The following is a 25,940-nucleotide window of genomic DNA, read 5'->3' as shown; positions in this document are numbered from 1 at the left end:
CATCTAGAAGACCAGGGTTTCTGATGTAGGATGGGGTGAGGCCCTTTGTAGATTTACCAAGTTTTCTAGGTGATTCTGATACCTACCCAGACCAGAGAACCAATGCTTTTGTCCAGTATGTCTCAATTATTCTCGTGTTGTACCATCATAGAAAATGCCGCATTCAGTATATTGGCCTAAACAAGATGAAGCTACTGGCGGCTGGGGGCTCAACCTGTTGGCCCACCCTCGATCCTTTCATTCACTGGCAACACCACTTGGAAAGCTCTGCAGAACCTTGATCTTCACACAGTGGGCTGGGGCCCTGCAGCTTCAGCATCAACCAAGAGCTTTTTATAAATGCAAATCTCAGGCTTTCCCCAGGCCCGCAGGAGCAGAATCCACATCCTAACAAGGTCTCCAGAGGACTCGTGTGCACATCGAAGACTGAGAAGCACTGGTTTCAACACCCCTAACTTTGAAACTCCAACTCCTCTCTGACCTACAGAAAAATTGTGTGTGTCCAGGAAAAGGCATGACTCAGAGAAGCAGGGGAAGTGGGGCAGAAATCTGCTGAGCTCAGCTACAATCACTGTTTACACCTCAGGGTGTGTGTGTCTATGTTCTAGTACATGTTCCGCTCCTGCCAGCACCACAGGGCCAGAGTGTAATGAGCACGGTCTCAGTTGTTAGAAAAAAAAAAGTTAAAATTCTAAGAGGCCAAAGTTAAAATTCTAAAAGATGCCAAAGGAAAATTTTGCACTGACCCTTGAGCTCACTGTCTGCGGTTGAGATGAAATCCAGGACAAAGTTTTGCACTCTATTTCTGCTATCTAGTTCATTGATTCACTTATTCATTTATTGAGCATCTATTTTGTACGAGGCACCACATTAGGCACCAGAAATACAAATAAGAAACAACCCTTACAATCCTCACTCAACCCTCTGCCCACAGCCTCTTCTCCTCCCAATTCGTATAACCTCACCTTCTTAGAACGCGCATGTCATGTGGCACTCCCCCAGACCAGATCTTGCCATGGTGCCAACCTTCTTATTTTCTGGCTTCTCTCCCATTTTCCTGCATAAACCCACCAATATCTGAGGCTGGTCATTCACTGTCCCCCTGATGTGCCATACACTTTGCTGCTGGAATCTGATTCAGCAGGTATAAGGAGAGGCCTGGACATCTGCATTGCTATCAAGTCCCTTGACTGGGGCTGGCACACGGCCATGACCGAGAACAGCTTGTTAATAAGATCAGAGACTTGGACCCTGTCCTCTGGATACTCATGGTCCAGCAATGCAGGGGACAAAGGCAATAATAGTGGGAGGTGGGAGCAGTGTTACTCGGTACAGTGTTGGCATCACCATGGGCGGGGCTGATCCTGGACAGGGCATCCCTGAGGCTGCCTGGAGGAGAGGACACTTGAAATGGTGTCTTGCAGATCGCTGAGAGAAGGAAAGGCATTCAGGCAGGGGACAGTGTGAAGCTGGGTGACACCTTCGGAGAACGAGAGAGAGTTTGCTGTGGTTGGAGCTCACGTTGGGTAGCAGCAGGAGGAGAGGGCGGGGAGGCAGGGAGGCAGATCTCAGAAGGTCTGCTAGGCCACACTAGAGAATTTAATCTTCATTACATCACGGGCACGGGGAGTGGCATGGGAGATTTTAATCAAGGGAATACACATCTGAACTTCAATCTCAAATGAGCAGTCCGGAGGTTTTGCAGGGGATGTGTGATAAGATGGGGGTCGGGCTGGGGGCAGGAGAGTCAAGGGCAAGATGGCCAGTTGGGGAAGCCACGTGGGAGTTTAGTGCAGCGCAATAGAAAGAAGACCGACACATCGTGGCTGTGCCACTCGTGGTTATGCAGCCTCGACCAAGTCAGGCCATTGCTCAGGGCTCCGTCTCTGCAGCTGTAACACGGGTGGTTTGCCCCGATAACCAGCAAGATCACGCCCAGCTCTACAAGCCCATGATATGATGAAATTCAGTCAAAGAGATGTTTTGTTTTTTTTAATTGTGGTAAAATATGTAGAACATAACACTTATCATTTTAACCATTTTAAGTGTACATTTCAGTTGTGCAACCATCACCACCATCTACCTCTGTTTTATCTTGCTCAACTGAAATTCTGTGTCCATTAAACATGAACTCCCCATCCCCGCCCCCCTCCCCCCCAGCCCTTGGCAACCTCTGTGCCACTTTCTGTATCTATGAATTTGACTACTCTAGGAACCTCATGTAACTGGATTCACATAGTTGTCCCTTTGTGACTGGCTTTTTCACTTTGCACGTCTTTAAGGTTCATCCATGGTGTAGCAGGCGTCAGAATTTCCTTCCCTTTTAAGGCTGGATAATATTCCAGTGTGGATGTACCACATTGTGCTGATCTGTCCATCTGCTGATGAGCACTCTGGTTACTTCTACCTTTGGCTGTTGTGAATAATGCTGCTATAACCATAGGTGTACAAACACCTGTTTGGGAGGGAGTCCTGCTTTTAATTCTTGAAGTAGAATTGCTGGATCATAAGGTAATTTATATTTAACTCTTTGAGGAACTGCCAGACTGTTTTTCCACAATGACTATAGCATTTTACATTCCTATCAGCAAAGCAAAGTTTTCCAATTTATCCACACTCATCAACACTTGTTATTTTCTGAGTTTTTAAAAATAATATCATTCCCATGGGTGGGGAATGGTATCTGCATTTTGATTTGCTTTTCTCTAAAGATAAGTGATGTAAGATAGCTTTGCATGAGCTTTGCATTTTCTTCTTTGGAGATGTATCTATTCAAGTCCTTTGCCCATTTTTAAATTGGATTGTTTGGGGGTTTGTTGTTGAATTGTAGGAGTTCTTTATATATTTTTGATACTAACTTCTTATCTGATACATGATTTATAATTTTTCAATTCAGTGGGTTGCCTTTTCATTCTGTTATAGTGTTCTTTGATGAAGAAAAGTTTTAATTTTGATAAAATCTAATTTATCAATTTGTTTTCTTTTGTTGCCTGCACATTGGTGTCAGATCCAAGAAGTCACTGCCCAATTCAATGTCAATAAAGTTTTTCCCCTATGTTTTCTCCTAAGATTTTTATAGTTTAATTTTTTTAAATCCTCACCCAAGGATATTTTTTCATTGATTTTAGAGAGAGAGAGAGTGGAAGAGAGAGGGAAAGACAGAGAGAAACATCGATGTGAGAGAAACACATCGATTGGTTGCCTCCTGCATGCACCCCGACCAGGCCCGGGCCAGGGAGGAGCCTGCAACCTAGGTACGTACCCTTGACCAGAATCGAACCTGGGACCCTTTGGTCTACAGGCCAGCACTCTATCCACTGAGCAAAACCAGCCAGGGCAAAGATTTTTAAAGTTTTAGCTCTGGAATTTATATCTTCGATTCATTTTGAATTAAAATGTTTTATGTCATGTGAGGTAATGGTTCGGTTTTATTCCTTTCATGTGGATATCCCCAACACCCTGTTAAAAGTACTGGTCTTACATACATGCAAAAAAAAGAAAGAAAGAAACTAGACCACCAACTTACACCATACACAAAAATAAACTCAAAATGGATAAGAGACTTAAACATAAGACAGGAAACCATAAAAGTATTTGAGGAATCCACATGCAGCAAAATCTCAGTCGTATGTCGAAGCAATATCTTCACCGATACAGCTCCTAGGGCAATGGAAACTAAAGAGAAAATAAACAAATGAGACTACATCAAAATAAAAAGCTTCTGTAAAACAAAAGAAACCATCAAAGAAACAAGAAAGCCCCCTGCATGGGAGAACATATTTGCCAATGTTATCACTGATAAGGGTTTAATCTCCAACATTTACAGGGAACTCATACAACTTAACAAAAGAAAGATAAATAACCCAATCAAAAAATGGGCAATGGACCTAAATAGACACGTTTCAAAAGAGGACATCCAGAAAGCCAAGAGACATATGAAAACATGCTCAAAGTCACTAATTATATGAGAGATGCAAATCAAAATGGCAATGCAGTACCATCTCACACCTGTCAGAATGGCTATCATCAATAAGTCAACAAGCGACAAGTGCTGGCGAGGATGCAGAGAAAAAGGAACCCTCATGCACTGCTGGTGGGAATGCAGACTGGTGCAGCCACTGTGGAGAACAGTATGGAGTTTCCTCAAGAAACTAAAAATGGAACTCCCATTTGACCCAGTGATTCCACTTCTAGGAACATATCCCAAGAAACCAGAAACACCAATCAGAAAGGATATATGCACCCCTATGTTCATAGCAGCACAATTTACCATAGCTAAGAGTTGGAAACAGCCTAAGTGCCCATCAGCAGATGAGTGGATTAAAAAACTGTGATACATCTACACAATGGAATACTACACTGTGGTAAAAAAGCAGGAATTCTTACCATTTGCAACAGAATGGATGAAACTGGAGAGCATTATGCTAAGCAAAATATGCCAGTCAGAGAAAGATAAATATCACATGATCTCACTCATTTGTGGAATATAATTAACAACATAAACTGATAAACAAAAACAGATCCAGAGACAGAGAAGCATCGATCAGACCATGAAACCTCAGAAAGAAGGTAGGGAAGGATGGGGATAAGAGAGAGATCAACCAAAGGACTTGTATGCATGCATATAAGCCTAACCAATGGACACAGACACCAGGGGGATGAGGGCATGAGTGGAGGGGTGGGCGGTAGAGGGGACAATGGAGGGATAAGGACACATATGTAATACCGTAATCAATAAAGAAAAAGAAAGTACTGGTCTTGGTGCCCTGGTTGAAAGTCATTTGACCATACACATGATGGTTTATTTCTGAGCTCTCTATTCTATTCCATTGGTCTATATGTCATCTTTATGCCAAAACCACTGTTTTGATCATCGTAGCTTTATATACTAGTAAGTTAGAAATTAAGAAATGTGAGACCTCCAATTTTGTTCCCTGTCAAAGTTATTTTGGCTAGTTAGGGTCCTTTGAAATTCCATATGAATTTTAGGGTGGATTTTTATATTTTTGCAAAAAAATGAGATTTTTGATGAGGATTGCGTAGAATCTCTAAATCACTTTAGTTAGTATTAGCATCTTAACACAATATTAAGTCTTTCAATACATGAACATGGTTTGTGTTTCCATTTATTTTTGTCCTCTTTAAGTGTTTTATAGTTCTAGTGTACCTCTTTGGTTAAGCTTATTCCTAAGTATTTTTACTTTTTTGTGTGCTATTGTAAATAAAATTGTTTTCTTAACTTTCTTTTTGGTTTGCTCATTTACTATATAGAAATTTAACTAATTTTTGTGTGTTATTTTGTATTCTGCCCCTTTGCTGAATTCATTTAGTAGTTCTAATAGGTGCTTTTTTGTGTGTGGAATGTTTAGGGTTTTCTACATACAATATCATGTCATCTGCAACAGAAATCATCTTACTTCTTTCCAGTTTTGATGTCTTCTTTTTCCTTTCCTTGCCTAATTGCTCTGGCTATGACTTCTAGTACTATGTTGAATAGAAGTAGTAAAATCAGGCATCCTTATCTTTTCCTAACTTTCAGTTTTTCATGGTCTGAAAGATTTTTTAATCTATTCTCAGGATTAAAGAAATTCAGGCATTTGCTAAGTAAGAGACCATTTTATTAACCTCATGGCCAATAATATTGAGAGATCAGAAAAAAAAAAAAAGAGGGAGAAAGAAGTATCTGGTGAGCATAATGTATTGTGCTGCATATACTTCTATTTTCCCAAAGGTGTTCAATAGATCATAAAAGAAGGAAAAAAAGAAGGTACTAGAAGAGGCAAAAAGGTCTTGATCGGAGTTGACTGAGCATCACTGAATGAAATGGCTTTGCCTTTACTCCCATTAGTGACTTCCCAGGAAGACTCCAGCCCTCCAGCTTTGAGTGCAAGCTTCAAAACCAAAAACACTTAAAGCCAGATGCCTTGAGGAAATGGAGAGAGAATTTGAGGACCCACTTCATGTCTCTTCCAAACAGGGTCTTCCTCCGGGGTCCTGCCCCCTGAAGAGCTATGCAAAAAGAACCCTTGCACATCTGTTGAAAGATGGAAAGTTGGTCTAAAAATACAAAAGAAGGAACTGAAACATTTCAGAAAAGGCAGGGCTCAGGACCAAGAAACAAAAAGAGGAAGATAAAATTTTAGTAAAAAAAAAAAAAGAGGAATGGAAATTGAATTTTTTTACAAAGAAAGTCCAGAAGCTTCCCCCTCTTCCCTGACTGCTCCATCAAAAAAGGGGAAAACAGTCAATGGGAAACAGCCCTGAGAAAATTAAGTGTCTGCACTGTGACAGTGGAGAATTCAAACAATCTGAACTGAAGAGTTGGGCAATTTCTTGACTAAAGGTATGTGGAAGCTGAAAGAGCTTTTCTCAAAAAAGTCCACCCCTCCCACCTCAGAGAGGAACGCTGAGGCTGAATGGCCGCTGAGCTCTCTCGGGGTCACAGAGCTATCGAGGGTCAGAGACAGGCCAGAAAGTCATTTCCTGACATCTGTCCTGTGCTCTTTCCAGTGGACTCCCATATCAATATGATGTATCCATTGCACTGAATTGGCATCTCTCCTTGGAGGTTTCCTCAGTACCGGGTTGACATCCCAGTCCATGGTTCTCAGAGCGAGGTCCCCAGGCAACAGCAGCACCTGGGAACTTGTCAGAAATTCATATTCTCTGCCCAACCCCAGGCCTATGGAATCAGAAACCCCAGGCGGCAGAGGCCAGTCTTAACAAGCCTACCAGAGAGTTCTGTGCACTGAGGTTGGGGGATTACTAATGCAAGAATATCCCTTTATGCATTATATTAGCAGGATAATAACGAGCATGTACATCAGGATTTACAAAGGAGCTCTTACTTTGCATTTTTTATCGGTGAGGGAAGGGCGGAGTTCTCTTAATATCTCTGAGAGTAGAAAGTCAGGTACTGATATACCTATTTGATGACCTCCAAGATGAGGTTCAAGGAGGGTAACCAATTGCTGGGTTGGTAGGTCTAGAGAGAAAGGGCCAGCACTGCAACTGAGTCTTCTGCCTTGAAAATCAGCATAGTTACCCCCAAGGAACTCCTAGATAAGACTTAGCACTTGTCACTTGCAGATAAAATAGTGTCAACTAGGGCAACCTTTGAGAGCATTCTCAGAAGCATGGAATGCTAGGTCCATTGTGTCATTGTGCAGATAAGGAAATAATAGTAGGAGCTCCCATTTTTTGAGGCCTTACTATGATCTCACCAGGTGGGCCTGGAAGAGCTGCAATCAGAATGTATGCTGTCTGTCTCCAGGACCTGCCTACCCAGGAAGGCTGCATGGGTTGTGCTTGGTCATCCAGATCATTAGGGGGCAGCACTGAACCCGTACTCAATGTTCACTGCAGATCGAGTGCACTTTCTACTACAGAAAACCTCTTTTTTCTCGACCAATGGTTTTCTAACAAGCTCCAGGGTGTTTGAGTAGCGAGGCTCTAAAATCCCTAATTTGAAGACTGCTCAAGCTGATGTGGAATAAGAAGCTAATGTCTTCACTTCTGCTCCTAATTAGTAACACACACAATCCTACCCATTCTCCCTTTGGCTCTCTCATCTGTACCCACCTATCTTTTCCCCTCCATTGCCTTCCTTTCAGTTACCTCACACCAGGCAATTCTTGTAATGGCCTCCGAGCTCATCCATCTAGTAGGTTTCTTCGGTCTCGGTCTATACTGCCCTCTCCATCAGATTTACCTTATCAAAGCACCAATTCATTTAAGGCAGGTTTGGGATTCAAAATCTTCTTTTCCTCCTCATTGCCTAAGACTCTTGAACTTATCACTCAAGGTCATCCATGACTTCCATGACCCAACCTAGCCTTTTAGCCTTACCCCCAATAAATACAATGGCTTTGGCATATATTAGCCTAGAGAAATTCTGCTAAGTATCTAAAGAGGGCTTGTTGTTGCATTATTTAAATAGTGAAAAACTGAAATCAATTAACATATCCATCAGCAGGAGAACTTTTCTTAAAATTGTGGTTTACTCATGCAATGAAAACTTTCATGAAGTGATTGGGGTTTCATTTCACCAGATGGAAACCTTTTGCACCAGAACCGTTACAATCATGGTCGGATTCCTGGGCTTTTCTCTATTGTGCATAAAAGTTTAAGGTGAACATATTCTTCGATACCGTACTCCTACTTTTAGCAATTTGCCTCAAAGAGGCAATAATACGAGTGAGATAAATCTTAAAAATCATGGAGTTACAGAAGACACAAGCTGTATATCACTCTTTATTTTAAAACACATAAAACAGGCCCTGGCGGGCTAGCTAAGTTGGTTACAGCATTGTCCTGATATGCCAAGGTTTCGGGTTTGATCCCTGGTCAGGCACATACTAGAAACAGCCAATGAAGCATAAATAAGTGGAATAATAAAGCTATTTCTTAACCTCTTTCTTTCTTTCTTTCTTTCTTTCTTTCTTTCTTTCTTTCTTTCTTCCTTTCTTTCTCTCTTTCTCTCTGAAATCAATCAACAAATAAATAAATTAAAAATAAATAAAACAGTACTACAAATGTAGGAAAATAAATAAATTGTGCATAAGAACGAGGAAGTTGACCCTGGAAAGGAAAAGATTGAGAAAGATAAATGGAGACTGGGGGAAGGTACACAGATTAATTTCAGTTTTAGCTCTAAATTTTTGCTTTTTACAAATAGAGTGAATATGTCAAAATAAGACTGTTAAAGTTGGGCAGTAGGTACACAACCATTCTGTCATTATTCTTTAAATATTTCTGTATATTTAAATAGTCCATTTAAAAAATAAGAATCACACATGCATAATTTTCCTAACTAGCTCTTTTCTACTTTCTGGCCTTCACCTGTGTCTCCCTCTGCCTGGATTCTTTAAGAGAGGAGGTGTAGAGCCAGACAGATTATCTCAGCACTGAGTTGACCTCAGGAGCACTGAATCTCTTCGTGCTTCGGTTTCTTTTGCAAAAATTGGGTATAATAATAATAATATTGAGCTCATAGAATTGTTATAAGGATTAAATGTTATAAGGATTAAATGGTCTCAATATGTGAACCACAAAACAGTACCTATATAAGCATTTAATAAATGTCTGCCATACCATCATCACCATCAGTATCCCCACCATCACCATCATCACCATCAATGTCCCTATCAACACCATTATCACTATCAACATCACCATCAATATCTCCATCATCACCACCATCATTATTATATCACCTTGTATATTAAACTCCTATTTGTTCTTCATATTTTAAATATCAGTTAAAATATTACTTTTCAAATAAGTCTACCCTGACTCTCTGATATAAGCTAGATTTCATACAATCCTGTCCTTTTTTGTCCCTGTATGTATACGAGTTTGTAGTTTTATATTAATGTGTTTTTTGTTGTTGTTGCTTAACATCCTTCTACTACATTTGAATGCAGAAGTTTCTTGAGGGCCAAGGATGGGTATATTTCAATTAATTTTTTATATCCATTGTCCAGCCTAACCTGGTACAGACTCTGGATATTCATTTGTTGAATGAATGAATGAATGAATGAATGAATGAATGAATAAATAAATACATAAACCATTTTATCATTTAACCAGAATGCAGCCATTACAATTATGTTTATAAAGAATTTGCAACATGGAAAAAAATTGGCTTGTTTAGTGGAAAGATGAAAAGGTACAAAATTACATATACATATATGAATATGGCTTCAATGCCATATAAATAATAACAACAAAAAAACCTATAAATCGAGGGGCCATAGGGGAGACGTGCATTCACAATGTTGTGCAACCACCACGCTATCAACGTTCAAACCATTTTCATCACCCCAAAATAAAACCCTGTATCCATTAAGCTGGTGCTCCTCTCTCTCTCCTCCCCCAGCCCCAGCAACCACCAGTTTGCTTTCTGACGCTACCTATTCTGGATACTCCATAGAAACAGAGTCACACAATGTGCAACTCTTTATGTCTGGTTTCCTTCACTTAGCATGATGTTTTTGAGGCTCACATATTGCATCATGTATCAGTACATTCCATTTCATGGATAACTGTATGCACAGACCAAAATTTCCTTCTCCATTCATCCGGGATGAACATTTGGGTTGTTTCCATCTTTGGGTTATTGTAAATTGTGTTGTTATGAACATTGGTGTAGCCGTATTTGATTGTTTTCAGTTTTGGAGGGTACATATCTAGGACTGGAATTTCAAAGTCATATGATAATTCTATGTTTCTTTTTTTTTTTTAAGGAACTGTCAAACTGTTTTCTAAATCTGACGCACCATTTTACATTCCCACCAGCAACATAGAGAGTTTCTCCACACCCTTGTCAAAACTTGTTATTTTCTTAAAAAAAAAAAAATTCTAGGTATGAAGTAGTATCTCATTTTGGTTTTGTGTTTCCCCTAATGACAAATGAGGTTGAGTATCTCTTCATGTGCTTGTTGGTCATTTGCATATCTTCTGTGGAGAAATGGGTCTTCAAGTGCTTTGCCCTTTTTTAAATTGGGTTGTTTGCCCTTTTGTTGTTGAGATAGTCTTTATATTGTCTGGACACTAAACCCTTAGCAATTACATGATTTAAAAATATTTTCTTCTCACTTTATTGGTAATGTCTTTTGATGCACAACGGTTTCTAATTTTAATGCAGTCCAATTTATTTTTTTTCCTGTTAATCATGCTTTTTTTTTTTTTTTTTTTTTTTTTTTTTTTTTTTTTTTTTACAGAGAGGAAGGGAGAGGGATAGAGAGCTAGAAACATCGATGAGAGAGAAACATCGATCAGCTGCCTCCTGCACACCCCACACCGGGGATGTGCCCACAACCAAGGTACATGACCTTGACTGGAATCAAACCCAGGACCCTTCAGTCCACAGGCCAATGCTCTATCCACTGAGCCAAACCAGTCAGGCTAATCATGCTTTTGATGTCATACCTAAAAATTTATTTCAAATCAAAGGTCTTAAAGATTTACCTCTATGTTTTTTCTAAGAATTTTATTGTTTTAGCTCTTATATTTCCATCATTGATTCATTTTGAGTTAATATTTGTAAATGATGTGAATAATGGGTCCAGCACATGGATATCCAGTTGTCCCAGAACCATTTGTTGAAGAGACTATTCTTTCCCCATTCAATGGTCTTGACATCCTTGTTGAAAGTCAATTGGCAATAGATGTATGAGCTTATTTCTGGTCTGTCAATTCTATTTCATTGATCTATATGTCCATTCTTACTGTAGATTTGTAGTAAGTTTTGAAATCAGGAAGTTCAAGTACTCTGAAGTTTCTCTTTTTGTTGTTGTTGTTTTTAAGACTTTTGGCTATTCAAGGTTCCATGAAATTTCATATGAATTCAAGGATCAGCTTTTCTATTTCTGCAAAAGATAATTGGAATTTTGATAGGGATTGCATTAAATCTTTAGATAGATTTGGGCAATATTGCCATCTCAACCATTTTAAGTCTTCCAGTATATGAACATGTGCTGTTCTTTCAGCTATGTGTTATAGGTTTAGTATACAAGTCTTTCACCTCTTTGATTAAATTCAGTCCTAGTATTTAATTCTTTTAGATGTTATTGTGAATGGAATTATTTTCTTAATTTCCTTTTCTGATTGTTTGTTCCGATTGTTTCCAATCAGTTGTGCACAAGACCACAACTGATTTTTGTGTATTGGTTTTGTTATCTGTAACTTTGCTGAATTAGTTAGTTTTAGTAAGTTTTTGTGGATTCTTGGGGTTTTCTACATATAGGATCATATCATCTGTGAATAGAGATGGTTTTACTTCTTCCTTTCTCATTTGGATGCCTTGTATTTCCTTCCCTTGCCTGATTGCTCTGGCTACAACTTCCAGTACAGTGCTGACTAGCTGTGGTGAAAGTGGACATCTTTATCTTGTTCCTGATCTTAGAATCCTGAAAAGGTTTCGTCTTTTACGATTGAATCTGATGCTACCTATGGAGTTTCACAAATGCCCTTTATCACTTTAAGGAAGGTTCCTCACATTCCTACTTTTTTAAGTGCTTTGGTGATGAAAGGGTGTTGGATTTTGTTAAATGCTTCTTCTATGTCAATTGAAATGATCATATTTTTTCCTTCATTCTGTTACTGTTGCGTAATTACATTGGTTGATTTTTGCATATTGAACCATCCTTGAATTCTTTAGATAAATTCCACTTGGCCATAGTATATAATCCTTTTAATATGCTGTTTGATTCGGTTTGCTAGCATTTTGTTGAGCGTTTTTCATCTGTATTTATAAGGAATATTGGTCTGCCGTTCTCTTTGTCTGAATTTCCTATCATGGTGATGCTGGTTTCATAGAATGAGTTAGAAAATGTTCCCTCCTCTTCTATTTTTAGGATGATTTTGAGAGGGACTGATGTTAACTTTTCTTTAAATGTTTGGTAGAACTCACCAGTAAAGCCACCTGGTCCTGGATGTTTTCCTGTTGGGAGGTTTTTAATTTCTGATTCAATCTCTTTATTTTTTACAGATTTTTTTCAGATTTTCTATTTCTTCTTGAGTCAATTCTTGGTAATTTATTTGTTTCTAGGAATTTGCCATTTTATTTATGTTATTTAATTGGTTGGTAAACATTGTTTGTAGTATTCTCTTATCTTTTTTATTTCTGTAAAGTCAGTAGTAATATCCCCACTTATATCCGAGTTTAGTTACTTATATCTTTTCTTTTTTCTTAATGTAGGTAGAGGTTTGTCAACTTTGTTGATCTTGTAAAATAAACAAAAAACTTTGGCTTTTAGCATATACTACTTTAGAACATACACATTATATTTGCATTATAATAGACCTGAGTTGCATTACAAATTAATTGTTCTTCCTAATCCTTTCCTCCCCCCCTCTTTATTCCTCCCCCCTCCCCCCAGGTGCATTACAAGGGAATTGTTCTTCCTAAATTTGTCCTTTCCCCACCACCAAATATTTATGGTTTCTGCAAAGCCAGCAGCAGTTGGGTACATCTCCAACTAGCCACACTTAGTTAAGGTCTCTCCCACTGCCCACCAAGTGCAAGGCCTCAGTCATGTCCTCCAGCTACAATCTCTGCCACATCTAGCTTTGTGGATTTCTCTCATGACAGCTATACCCAAATAAAGAGCACTATTTGGGTTGCTTGCAGTTGGCTACAGCATTGTGCCCCTTCCTGGGACATCTCAGAAGCCACACTCAAATGGTAGGTGATGTCAGTATCTATGGCCCCCTGTGCCATGTATGAAACCGCATCCTGCAGGCACTCACCCCATCCTCCTCCTACGCACCATGCCTTGGGCGGGGGAAGGGAAAGGAATGGTATGTAATGGTGGTAAGAATGAATTCTAGCTTCTCATCCCCCAAAACAGCCCCAGCCCACTGTTATCATGTCTGAGGCATGTAAACTAAGATCTAAGTCTAGTTACAGAACAGTTTAAAACATCTGGGCTATAGAAGAACACAAGATTCTCTTCCTAGTACAGGGTTCCAGTGGCACCCCCTAAGTCACTTGAGAAGGCTTTTCAGGAAGTGAATGTATTAAAAATCCTGACTTCACCTCTATTTTCCCAAAGTTCATTGGGCCTGAAAGTATAGAAACATCCAATCTGCTACCACTACACTCTAAGTTAAAAAAGATATAAATAACCATTGTTGATAACATTTTAATTTCTATTTTTCATTACATATTCTTGTCTATTTTTGGTTCACTTGGAGATGGTGATGAACTTGGAGACATTCATACCTGACCTCTGTTACTTAATACTTCCTTTTCAAAAATCGTTTGCATTTTCTGGGTTTTCTTGCTGTGACTATATGCCCTATTATGTTATTTTATCACATGCAATAATAATAGTGATAATAATTTGTATTATTTTTGTAGTATTCTTTATAATTGTGCTTTTTCTATGGGCATTATATTAGTCCAGATCATTGTCTTAAACCAAAATTGAAGATGTAAAATCCTAGAACTCACTAATCTATTTTAGTAGGTCACAGGAAGTATGCAAACCATAGAAACCACAGTCATCAAAAGCATCTGTATTGAAAAAAAAAAAAGTAAGAATTTATCTTCTAAAGGTGTCAACAAATCATCACAGTAAAGAAGTTACAAGGAGGCATAGAAGTACCCTCAGGCTGTTGTAAACCTTGCCTGTCTTCTTGTTGGAGCAATAATTCTCTCCAACCATGCTCTTTCCCATGTTTTTATTTGAGTACTATCATTCATGGAAAGGCAGAGAGATTCTTAGAACAAACCTAACTTTCAGCTTCAGTAATCTAACCCTCAACTCTGCTGCTACAAATAAACAAGAATGTTAAACTTCCCATGGCCAGTGTAGGTCTGGTTCTTCCCTCTTCTTTGGAGAAGCATGAACTATTTTTATTTCATTGGTTTATGGAAGAATTGAGTGTCTCCTCATCCCTGTCCCAGATCATCCTGAGTTGATCACGGCCATGACTTTCATGTGATCCTGCTTGGTCAGCAGGCAAACCAGAAATAGGAGGCTAGTGACATGCTTTCCCCAAAGTCTGCTCAAAGCGCTACCCTCCTCTTCTAGACTGAGAATTTCAGAAACCATGTGCCACAGGTAGATATGGGAGTCTCAAACCTAAGGAAAAGCATCTTTCCTAACTCTTTCCATGTGTATGAAGAATTCTAAGGTATACTTACTCAGGTTCCCAGTTTTCTGACTATCTACATGGACCAGGTGAGAACAAATGGACAAAAAAAAAAGTTTGGCCTGATAGTTGTGTGGTTATTTACCATTCTCCCCAGATCCACTCTGAGCCCCTGCAAGAAACATTTATGGGCTACATCACCTAGATTCCCCATTTATCCCTCTGTCTGGTGCATTCAGGCACTTGTAGGCACTAGCAGGAGATCAGAGTAGAAACCAAAGGTTAGGGTACTTTCTGCTCCTGCTCTTCTCCTGAGTTGCCAATGTCCTAGTATGGCTGCATCCTTTGACTTTCAACTCAACTCCAGAATATTGTTTATCCTATAACCCTTCAAGTATAGGCCTAAAAGCTCCACTGCTGCTAGTCACTGGGCACCTCACTACCCTGGGTATTTCTTGCAGGGCAGGCCTATTGGTAACAAGTTCTATCAGTTTTTATGTATTGTGGAATGCCCTGATTTCTCCCTCACTCTTGGACAATTTTGCCAGATATAGCACTATGTTTCTGATGAGGAATCTGCTACTAATCTTAATGAGGATTCCCTGTATGTGATGAGTTATTTCTCCTTGCTGCTTCAAGATTATCTGTGTGTCTTTGTCTCTTAAAAGTTTGATTATAATGTGTCTTGGTGTGAGTCTCTTTGAATTTATCTTATTTGGAGCTTATGAGCTTCTTGAATGTTTATAGTCATGTCTTTCTTCAAGTTTGGGAAAATTTCAGCCATTATTTCTTCAAATATTCTCTCTGCTCCTTTCTCTCTCCCTCTTTGCCCCTGGAACTCCCACAGGTTCCTTAACCTATGTTCATGTTTCTTCAACGTTTTTTCTATTCCTCAGACTCACTAATGTCCATTATCCTATCTAAAAGTTTGTTGGTTCTTTCTTCTGCCTGCTCAAATCTGTTTTTGAATCCCTATAATTAATTTTTTATTTCAGTTATTATATTTTTCAGCTCCAGAATTTTTTGGTCTTATTTTTTAGGGTTTTCTCTATTTATATTTACATTTTGTTCTTTCATAGTCTTCTTGACTTCCTCCATATCTTCCTTTAGTTCTTTGAGCATCTTTAAGATACTATTTTAAAGTCTTTGTCTAGTAAATTTGCCATCAGATCTTTTTCAGGAACAGTTTCCGTTGATTTTTTTCCTTCGAATGGATCATACTTTCATGTTTCTTGCATGACTTATGATTTTGCTATTGTTGTTGAAAACTGGGCATTTGATTCTAATAATGTGACAACTCTTCTCCAGGGTTTGATGGTTTCTGTTATATTTTTAAATTGCTGTAAGTTGTGTCTGTGCCAAGGATTAGCCTGAGGTGTGAAATTAAGGCTTCTTCGGTCTCTTCTGAGCCTGTGCCTCTCCTTGGGTATGTATGGGTCACTTTCTAATTTTCCCCAGAATTGCAGTTGCTTTTAAATCTCCTGGTCTTTAATGTCTGGCTTCCAAACGAGGAAAAAGAGAAAAATAAAGGACACTGGCCCTTTAAATCTCCTAAAAGTCACTTCAGTCAGAGGAGGATGGGCTTGCAGCAATGGGGGGAAATGCAACGGCAATGACTATCTGCCTCTGTGCACCTCTGAGATCAGAATCAGCAGCCAGTGATCTGAGCACAGATTCCCTCATATCTGGAGAGCAGAGTCCAATTTTTGCCCGCCCTGGCTCCTGCAAGTTGTGTGCCAAGGCCACCTGGAACATGTGCAAGGCCACCTGGAACATGTGCAGGGAGATGAGCAGCTGCCATTGTGTTAGGAGCTGAAATTGACCAAAGCTAACTGCGATTGACCAGGCAAGTCTACTCCTGAAAGTTATCAACAGACTCAAGGGTTCCCAAAGAGTTAAATCAGACTGATTCTCCCAGGAAAATTGTTGTCTAGGTGGGGAGAGAGATTCCTGGTGCTTCCTCCTCCACCATTTCCATAGAATCTCAATGATGTTTTAACAAAACTTCTGAGTAGTAAGACCTATCACCGAGACCCTTCTTACTAAGGATATCTCTGACACAAAAGACCATGGAGCATTTCCTTTCATTAAAAAGCTCTCTTTAATGAAATTTCTAACCTGATCTTAAATCCATGATGCCACTGAAACCAGGGCACTTTGCACATAAAACCTCATTATATTTCCTCCACCATCATCAACAGCCCTGGCTAGCATGTATCCTCATGAAGCTCTCTTTAGCTCGTTTCATGCAAATTATCACTGGCAGGAGAGAGAGTAAGAGATTTCTAGATATAGAGACCCACAAAATAAAGAAGCTCTGAGTCGTTAGACACAGGAGCAGACGTACAGGGTGTGTCTGACTTACTCTCAAGGTTGCATAAGCAAGATTTCAAAATCAATCCTACTCTGGAGACCTCAACCTAGCGGACACTGTTCCCGGCTGGCAAAGAAGAACTGCATGACTCTTCTTGTTTTCTTCAAACCTTTACCCTTACTCTTGTATCCCCGCCTTCTCCTCTGCAGGAAACTTTATTTCCTACTTCTGCACACCAAGTTCCTACCTCCAGATCTGCTTGGGTCAGTTGCTGAGAAACCTGACAGACCAGTGCCACTTGGAAGAAGCCATCCCCTGGTGAGTCGTGCATTTTCCATCACTTTGTGGATCATGGGCTCCGAGCATCTCAGCTCTGGAGATGCAGGGACTGGGAGCTCTCTGAGGGTCAGCACAGCCCAGGAACATGGGGGTGAGAAAAGTGGAAAGAGAGGGGGGAGGGTGGCATCTGCCCCAGAATGTTGAGCGAGACCATGGTGACAATGAGGAAGTGCAAAGCAGGGGGAGACCACCCCTCAGGGCCCAGGTGATTCAGAGAGCTGTGCTGAAAAAAGAACAATCAAGAAAGTGAGGACAGCCAGGCATTTCAACGACTGCTCCTCTCACTCTGTCCCTCCCAACTCCCAAGGGCTTTGAAGAGCTGGAACTTTCTACCCAGAATTTTCTCCCCCTCTAGTCCAGGCTCCAAACCAAAATGTGCCTCTTGCCTTAAACCAGGAGGCCCACAGAGGCCGAAGTGAGGGGCTTACTTTTCTGAGAGGCAGCTTTTCATTGGTTCTGGGTGACGTGTCCTGACACTTGACAATGACACCTCGGCCAGTGCATTCCAGCCACCTCGCTAAGTGTCTGCTGCGGTAGGAGCTAAGTTGCTGGGGTGACAGGAGAAAGCTGGCAGGCAGGCGGCTGGCCTTTGAGAGGCCAGTGCAGGTAGACAACAAAGTGCAGAGAACACACGGTGGAAGGGGTTGAGGCAAGTCACCCCCTCGTATTCCCTCACCCTGATCTGGATCATCAGAGCGAGGGTCTGGGCTAGATAATTCTAACGGCCAGACTTCCTGTGTGATACTGGAGTGCGGCATTGAGTACCACTGCTTCAGTCCACACTTTCCCATATAAAAGAGGAAACTAAACCCTGATTAAATATAGAGCCGCCCAAGAGCTTGCTGCACTTAGGGGCGTGGGTCCCCAGTATACTCATTTTTCAAAGGTCTCTCGCTGGATTACCTGGGCATCTTGTCCTCGGTGGAGCATTTGTTGCTCAGTCACTTGCAGCCTGCTAGTTCTGTTAACCACTTACTCCACGGATATTTATTTAGTAGCAACTATGTGCTGGGTTGGGTTCTGGGACACTGTGATACTTCATGGCAAAGCCGAAGATCTCTGCCCTCATGGAGCCTGTGCTCTGGTGGGAGTGGGGGGGGGGGGTGCAAGGTAAGGAGGGAGGGCATGCTTGTACATGCACGGGTGGACATGCTCATGTGGTGAGTGTGGATTCTCAGGCATGGGGAAATACCTAGAAAATCTGTTACCTGTTCTTCTACACCCATCTCTGCTCTCAGAGCCTGGAAATGAGATGAAAGCCCTGAGCCCTTTGAAATTGAACAGCCCAGGGTCCCAGTTCCAGCCCAGCCACTGCTTGCTTTGTGGGTTTGGGAAAGTCATTTAATCCACCCATGCTTGCATTTCTTCACTTGTAAAATGCATCATTATCTCACACATTTGTTGCCATGAATAAATTAATTAATGCCTGAAAAGTTTTAGCATAGAACCTGGAGCTTAACAGAGGACTAGCAGGCTGCAAGTGATTACAGTTTTAATTCTTTGGATGGATGCACTTGATCAGAGATGTTGGGTAGATGCTGCAGATTTCAAGAATCTGGCTCAGTGATATGAAATGCAAGATCTGTGAAATGTACCAATCACAGGAGGAATTAGAGAATGTATAAACATATAAAAAGATAAGATGTGTATGGAGATACAAACAAATTCAAAGTCACTGCCAGGAAAGAAAGAATAGTCCTGAGAATCAAGCCTGATGATGTTCAATGTCATACTTTTTATTGGTGCCTCCGTTAGCCAGGCGCCATCATAAGAGCTGGAGACAGAAACATGATCTAGGTCTTGCCCTCAAGGCGCTCACAGTGTGTAGAAGATAAGGTGATATGGGCTTACTTAGAGGCATGCAACAATAAAGGAGGAGGCTTCAGAGAAGGGGAATTTGAGCAGGAGGTAGTGGAGGATGAATGGGAGGGAGCTCACCAGCCATTTTAGGCAGAAGGGCCAGTATGTGCAAACCATGGAAGCCTGAAGGAAATGATGAGTCTGGGGAAATGGAGAGAAGAGAGCTACGTCTGGAGCAGAGGGCCTGGCATTTGAGGAGGGATTGGAGGTGAAGCTGAGAAGTGAGTTTAGAAAAAGCGTGATGAGTAGTCTGGGCATGGCCTTTGCAGTCCCATCACATACACATCATGGGGCCACGGGAGGTTTTAAGCTGAGAAGGGCACGATCCAGTTTCAGTTTGAGAGAAGGCAGAGTGAAGGGAGCATGGCCAGGAATAACCTTGAGCAAACGAGAGACCACAACAAAGGCAAGAGTGAGAAGCATCTGAGGCAAGGAAGTGGCCATTGAAAGAGGCTCAGAGGGATGAATCTCAGAGGTAGAAGTTTATGAGGGAGAAGTCATGTGGCATCATCATAACAACACAGAGCGTGTCTCCACACCAGGTGCTGCACTGAGTCCTTGCCTCCAGTCATCTTCATGACAGCCCAGCCTAGTTAATATTTTATACTAGTTTCTTTTATAAAGAAACTGATAGTTAAAGAAGTAATTAACCCCAAGTTACACAACGTGTCAAATCTAGGTCTGTCTGACTCCTAAGACCTGGTTCCTAAGAGCCCAATTCTGCTTCTTGGGTAGTGTAGTCAAGGACAACAGCCAAATAAGAATCCACAGGTCAGAGCAAGTTTCCAGGGCTGTGCAGTGTGGGCGAAGTGGAATTTGAGGTGCCTGTATGATACCCACTTTGCCCACTGCTGTAGCTCTAATGCCTAAACCAGAGCATGGCTCCTAAGAGGCGCTCAATAGATAAGTCCAAGGGGAGATACGCAGTAGACAGTGGAAAATTCCACTCCGAGGTATAGAAGTTGAAAGATGAGACTGGAAGACAGAGCTTTGGGAAGCACTAGCATTCAGGGGACTTAGAACCCTGAGATTAGGTGACACGATTCAGGAAGAACACTGGAGAGAGAATGGAGAGGAAAAAGGTAAAGAGGTGAGAGCCAAGAATGGTGCCTGGGGACTCTTACAGTGTGGGCAAGGGGAGGAGACACCAATGAAGAAAATTCACAAGAAGTGGTGAGAGGAGCTAACCTGTTTTACTCGGAAGGAGTTATCAAAAGGATTGACGGCTCAGTGAGGATGAAACTGAAATGAAGCCAGGGCATTTAAATATCGGGTTGTCATGGCAACCTTAGCAAGAGTCATTTTGGCAAAATGATGAAGGCAGAAAGTTGAGAAGATTATCAGTTAGAATACTTTGGGCTGCAGGTCACAGAAAAGGCAACTCATCACGGCTTAAACACAGGGCCTCACTTTTCTCAGATAACAAGCGTGGGTTTGGGACTTGGGGACGCTGCTTAGATTTACTCCACTTCTCTGGGTCCGTCAGTCTTGGTCTTAAGCACCAACACAAGCTACAAGAGGGGAAGGTCAGGCCGAGGTTTCTCTTGCGCCCCTCTTATCGGAGAAGAGTGCTTGCAGGAGCCTTCAAGCAGAGTCTCCTGGATTATCATCCCGGAATGGGCCACCTGCAGAGGAGGGAGAGAGCAAGTGTGCAGCGTATTCGCCTTATAATGAGAGTCGGGCTCTCTGGGGTGGCCAGTGGTGTTAGCAAAGAGCGGTTGGGGAAGATGACGAGCTTCTCTACTAGGAATAAAGGGAAGTGGCACACTAGCACGCATGCTTTCAAGGAGATGACTTTGAAGCAAAGACAAAGACTGGATGCTGCTTAAGGGGCAAGAATACTTTTAAGACGGAGAATTGGAGCAGTTACGTTGTGTTATCTTGTTCTCTGCTTGCAGGACCGAGGAGGATGGGAAGCAATGACACGTTGATCCAGCTCGGCCACAACATGCTGACCACATCTCACTCTCTGCTTACAACAAACATCCGGGTGGACGGTGCAGACCCCACCACCGTCTTTGACTATGGGGACGACAGCGCACCCTGCGTGAAGGACGACGTGAAACAGATCGCAGGCAGGCTGCTGCCTCCGCTCTACTCGCTGGTGTTCATCTTCGGGTTTGTGGGCAACCTGCTGGTCGTCCTCATCCTGATCAACTGCAAAAAGCTGAAGAGCATGACTGACATCTACCTGCTCAACCTGGCCCTCTCCGACCTGCTCTTCCTTCTGACGTTCCCAGTGTGGATTCATTCCGCTGCGAATTGGTGGGCCCTGGGGAACGTGATGTGTAAAGTCTTCACAGGGATGTACCACATTGGTTATTTTGGAGGCATCTTCTTCATCATCCTCTTGACCATTGACAGGTACCTGGCGATCGTCCATGCTGTGTTTGCTTTAAAAGCCAGGACGGTCACGTTTGGGGTGGTGACCAGTGGGGTCACCTGGGTGGTGGCTGTGTTCGCCTCTCTCCCAGGAATCATCTTCACCGAATCCCAAGCTGACGAGTCTGTTTACTCCTGCGGCCCTTACTTCCCAGTCGGCTGGAAGAATTTCCAAACGATAATGAGGACCCTGTTGGGCCTGGTCCTGCCCCTGCTGGTCATGGTCGTCTGCTACTCGGGAATCCTGAAGACCCTGCTTCGGTGTCGCAACGAGAAGAAGAGGCACAAGGCCGTGAGGCTCATCTTCGTGATCATGATCGTCTACTTCCTTTTCTGGGCTCCCTACAACCTCGTCCTGCTCCTGGACACCTTCCAGGAGTTCTTTGACTTGAGTACCTGCAAGAGGACCAGCCAGCTGGACCGAGCCATGCAGGTGACGGAGACCCTGGGCATGACCCACTGCTGCATCAACCCCATCATCTATGCCTTCGTCGGGGAGAAGTTCAGACGGTACCTCTCCGTGTTCTTCCGAAAGCACATCGCCAAGCACCTCTGCAAACAATGCCCAATTTTCTACCGGGAGACCGCCGATCGCGTGAGCTCCACCTACACCCCTTCCACGGGAGAGCAGGACGTCTCAGTGGGTTTGTAAATGAGCAGCAATTTGCTTGTTACTTTCAAGGGAGATAGCCATCATCTAGGATAATAAGCCTCAGGGGTTTTGAACTACACAGACCTGCAGATCTCTAAAGTGTGTGCCCAGGAACCTCAGGGTTGCGTGTACCGAGACAGACTTATGTCACTCCTTGTACAGCCAGTGTGTACTCAGGGCATATTCCAGAAGCGCTGTGGGTAGAGACTGACTGCAGCCAGCTCGTCTCAGTTCCTGGAAAATGCCTCATTGCCGATGCTTACGCTCTTGCCCCCGCCTTCACCATTTCTTCACTCGCTCTGATTCTATCAGTCTCTTTAATCAAGTGCCCAGTGAGACAACTGTGGGTGAGTGGGCTCGGCCACGTGCAGGGGGAGGGAGGCGTGAGAATGGCTGGGCCTGGGTGGGGATGCAGGCAAGGAGTTTGCTCGCTCAACCGGGCAGGGAGTGGCCCGGAGCCCCACCTCCCACCTCTATTTGACTTTGAAGTCTTCCCAGGTCCTGAGCTAAGGGACTGTACTCACTTTTTGACAGCTTTGCTTGGGTCCCATGATCCTCTTCTGTGTAAGTGCATGGCACATCCTCACTTTATTCTGTTCTATCTACAACAACCAGGCACCCTTCCTTTGAAATCTGTTAAACCTATTGTCCCACTGCCCCCATGTTTCTTGGGCCACACCGCCCTCTATAAAAATGTGCACAGATGTTTGTTTGTGAAATATGCACCTTCCCTAATGAGATGAAAAATAAAGCCCTCGCTTGGTCTTGCCAGGGAAAGGGGAGGGTGGGAGGCAATGATTAGGAAAAAGGGTGGGGACCAGTGAGTTCCCCCATCAGGGGTGCAGGGCCATAGCAAGAGTGAGACCACCCCAGGAAGGTTTCCAGCATCGGCTGAGGGGGAGGCCAGAAAGGACCCTCAGCACCTCCCGAGGCCTTGCGTTGCAGACCTGACGGTGCAGCTTCTGCTGCCTCTGCCTCTCCAGGCCTTCCCCAAAGCCCTTCTCACACCCCCTGCCGGTGGGGCGAGCCTACTTCAAAGGCCAGTCTGTGGAGGGTCCAGGAGAATAAACCTGGGAGACCCTGAAGGCAACTGTACAGCAAGGACCCCTCAGTGGCCGGGAAGCGGGAAGACAGTGGGTGGGAGCCCTGGGCTGGGTCCTCAGGACGGAGAAGGGGCCTGGGCACAGGACAGAGGCCCCCGCACTGCCAATCACACAACAGCCATGTGTCTGTGTCTCCAGACCAGCAGGCAGGGCGGCCTCGATGAAGATGACTTTGTATTGGGGGGTGGAGATACAAATGTTTTCCACGGGGATGGAGGTAGAGTTGGGGGGTGAGATTAACCGGGGAATTTATATGCCTATGCATAGCCCATGGACCCAGACAATAGTGTGGCAAAGGCTTGGGAGGTGCGGGTGTGGGGAGGAGGGGGTCAGTGGGGGGAAAAAACAACAATAGATTAAAAAAGAAAGTTAAAGATGAAAACTGCAACTTGTGAATGTGCTAACCTACAGTTTAAGAGTTATTATTGCGCCCAGCCTGAAAGTGCTGTATTCATCATGGAGACAATTCTGATTTTGAGCTTACAGTCTTGGGCTGCAGCTCAGCAGACACAGCTGTAGGTCAGGGGGGTGGCGGTCTGCGATGCCCAGGCATCCGACCTAAATAGCAGCAGCTGATCCCAGCGCTCCCCACAGCGGGCAGCCCAGCCCAGCCCAGCCCTGTCTTCATTCTCTGACTTGCTGCCAGGCATCTTGTTTTGCAGCAGTTAGTCTAGGAAGGCATAGATGTAATCATATTTGAATGCTTCCAGCTTTGTCCATGTCCATGTCCGTGTTGATGCTTGGATTGTCCCCTTTGGCCAGTGGGAATTCCTAAATCAAGCTGACCCCTAGGCAAAGCTTTAACCTTCTTTGTAAAGAAGGGGATTAGTTCACCTAAGTCAGCAAAGACCTTGTCTCGGGTGAGCCGGGTTAAGAATGTGCATCCGCGGTACCCGGTGCACGTCTGATCTGATGCAAGAAACACGGGCTTTCGGAACCTGGCTCTCAGGAGCTGGGAGCTACTGTGGTTTTGCTTTCTTGTTTCATGGCTAGAGACGGGGGGCGGGGGGGGGGGGTGTCTTTCTCCTTCCGGTATGTGTATTATCCCAATGAATGCATTCAATTCTGTTTTGGTGATGAAATGTAGGTATTGTTATGACTCTGAAAATGAGTCAATGCTCTAATCATATTGTTTTAAAAAAACATGTTGGTTAAAAACTCCATTTCCTCCTCCCCCCAACTCTGGCAACCACCACTCCCTCCATTTCACCTATGAGTCTGACTACTTTAAATATCTCCTGTAAGTGGCATCGGGCAGTGCCTGTCCTTCTGTGCCTGGCATATTTCACTTAATATAATGCCCTCCGGTTCTCCCATGTTACAGGCTTTTCTTCTCTCCTGAGGCTGAAGAATATTCCGCTCTGTACATATCACATTTCCTTTACCCATTTAGCAACATGTGTAAAATTTCAGTTATACAAGATGAGTAAGTTCTAAATGTCTGCTTTACAACATCATGCCTATAAATAACCATCCTGTATTGTACACTAAAAAATCCTTTAAGAGGGTAGGCCTCGTGTTAAGGGCTCTTACCACAATAAAAAATTTAAAAAAAAAAAACTGCCTGCTTTGTTGTTCTGTGGTGTGATGATTGCAACTTTTCCCTCCTTCCCCGTGTGATTACACAAGCCTGTCCTTGCTGTGTGACCTGCAGGCGGGACCCCCCCCCCCCCCACACACACACACATACACACAGGTGGCCCAGCCGGTGGTAAGTGAGCGGAAGGGACATGGGCCGTTGTGAACAGTGGTTGGGCTGAGCCTTTAACTGTCCCTGCTCAGCCACAGACAGGACGTCCCAGACCAGGACTCCTTCCGCCCAGGCATCCTGGGGACCAAACGAGAAGACACAGGGAGCAGAGCACGGCGGCCACACGTCCCCGCAGCAAGAGGTCTGTGTTAAGCCCCTGAGTTGTGGGGGTTGTTTGCTAAGCAGCACCAAAGCCAATTAATACGTATGATAGATAGAGGCTTCCTAAATGAAATCCAATGTGACAAACACACCCGGGGATCTACGAGGTGCCAGATATGAATGCCTGTGCCCTTTCCATTCTATTTTTTAAAATATGTTTTTATTGATTTTAGAAAGAGAGGAAGGGAGATGGAGAGAGAGGGAAACATTGATGAGACAAAAACATCAATGGGCTGCCTCCCACACTGGGGATGGAGCCCACAACCTGGGCATGTGCCCTGACTGGGAATGGTGCCTAGGACGACACTCAATCCACTGAGCCACACCGGCTGGGCAATGTCTGTGCCCTTTGACCTCACTGCTGAAGGGGGGAGCGGGGGAGAGAGTGGGGTGATTTATAAATCACAATGCTCACTGCAGGGCACAGAAACACGTAGATGTGAACATTTCTGGGAGCCCAGAGGAGAAAGTGACTGACAACGATAGACCTGCATCGCAGTAATAACAGCTCCGGCAGGATTTATCCCCACCAAGGAGAGTGCAGTGTGAAAGTACCGACACCTCCAGTTCTGAAGTGGGCACCGCCAGGCTCCTTTCTCCCGGGGGGAGCATGTGAGCGGGCTGATGGAGTTCAGCGGATGCCAGGGAGGGGCAGCATTCCTCGGGATGGGTATCCTGAGACTTTTAGTGGCGTCGGGGGCTTGACACAGCCCGCCCCACGCCATCTTCCTGGTGTGGGCAGCTGGAGGCATGTGAGCCCGCAGCCTCCTGGGA

The 25,940-nt window shown here is 43.3% G+C and overlaps 1 protein-coding gene across 1 annotated transcript; it reads left to right on the top strand.

Annotated features, from left to right (window-relative positions):
* Positions 1-16,940: 16,940 nt before the first annotated feature.
* Positions 16,941-24,808, top strand: CCR2 (C-C motif chemokine receptor 2). The gene is made up of 2 exons (XM_036333050.1): positions 16,941-17,236; positions 21,016-24,808. The coding sequence occupies exon 2, from the start codon at positions 21,027-21,029 to the stop codon at positions 22,149-22,151; it is 1,125 nt and encodes a 374-aa protein (XP_036188943.1). The 5' UTR covers positions 16,941-17,236; positions 21,016-21,026; the 3' UTR covers positions 22,152-24,808.
* The last annotated feature ends 1,132 nt before the right edge of the window (positions 24,809-25,940 follow it).

The sequence above is a fragment of the Myotis myotis genome, unplaced genomic scaffold (assembly GCF_014108235.1).
Source record: "Myotis myotis isolate mMyoMyo1 unplaced genomic scaffold, mMyoMyo1.p scaffold_m19_p_13, whole genome shotgun sequence".
Lineage (NCBI taxonomy): Eukaryota > Metazoa > Chordata > Mammalia > Chiroptera > Vespertilionidae > Myotis > Myotis myotis.
This window is presented reverse-complemented; position numbering and strand designations above follow the sequence as displayed.

Bases quoted from the DNA above. Each gene is read 5' to 3' on its own strand.
- CCR2 (XM_036333050.1), top strand. From the start codon at position 21,027: ATGGGAAGCAATGACACGTTGATCCAGCTCGGCCACAACATGCTGACC.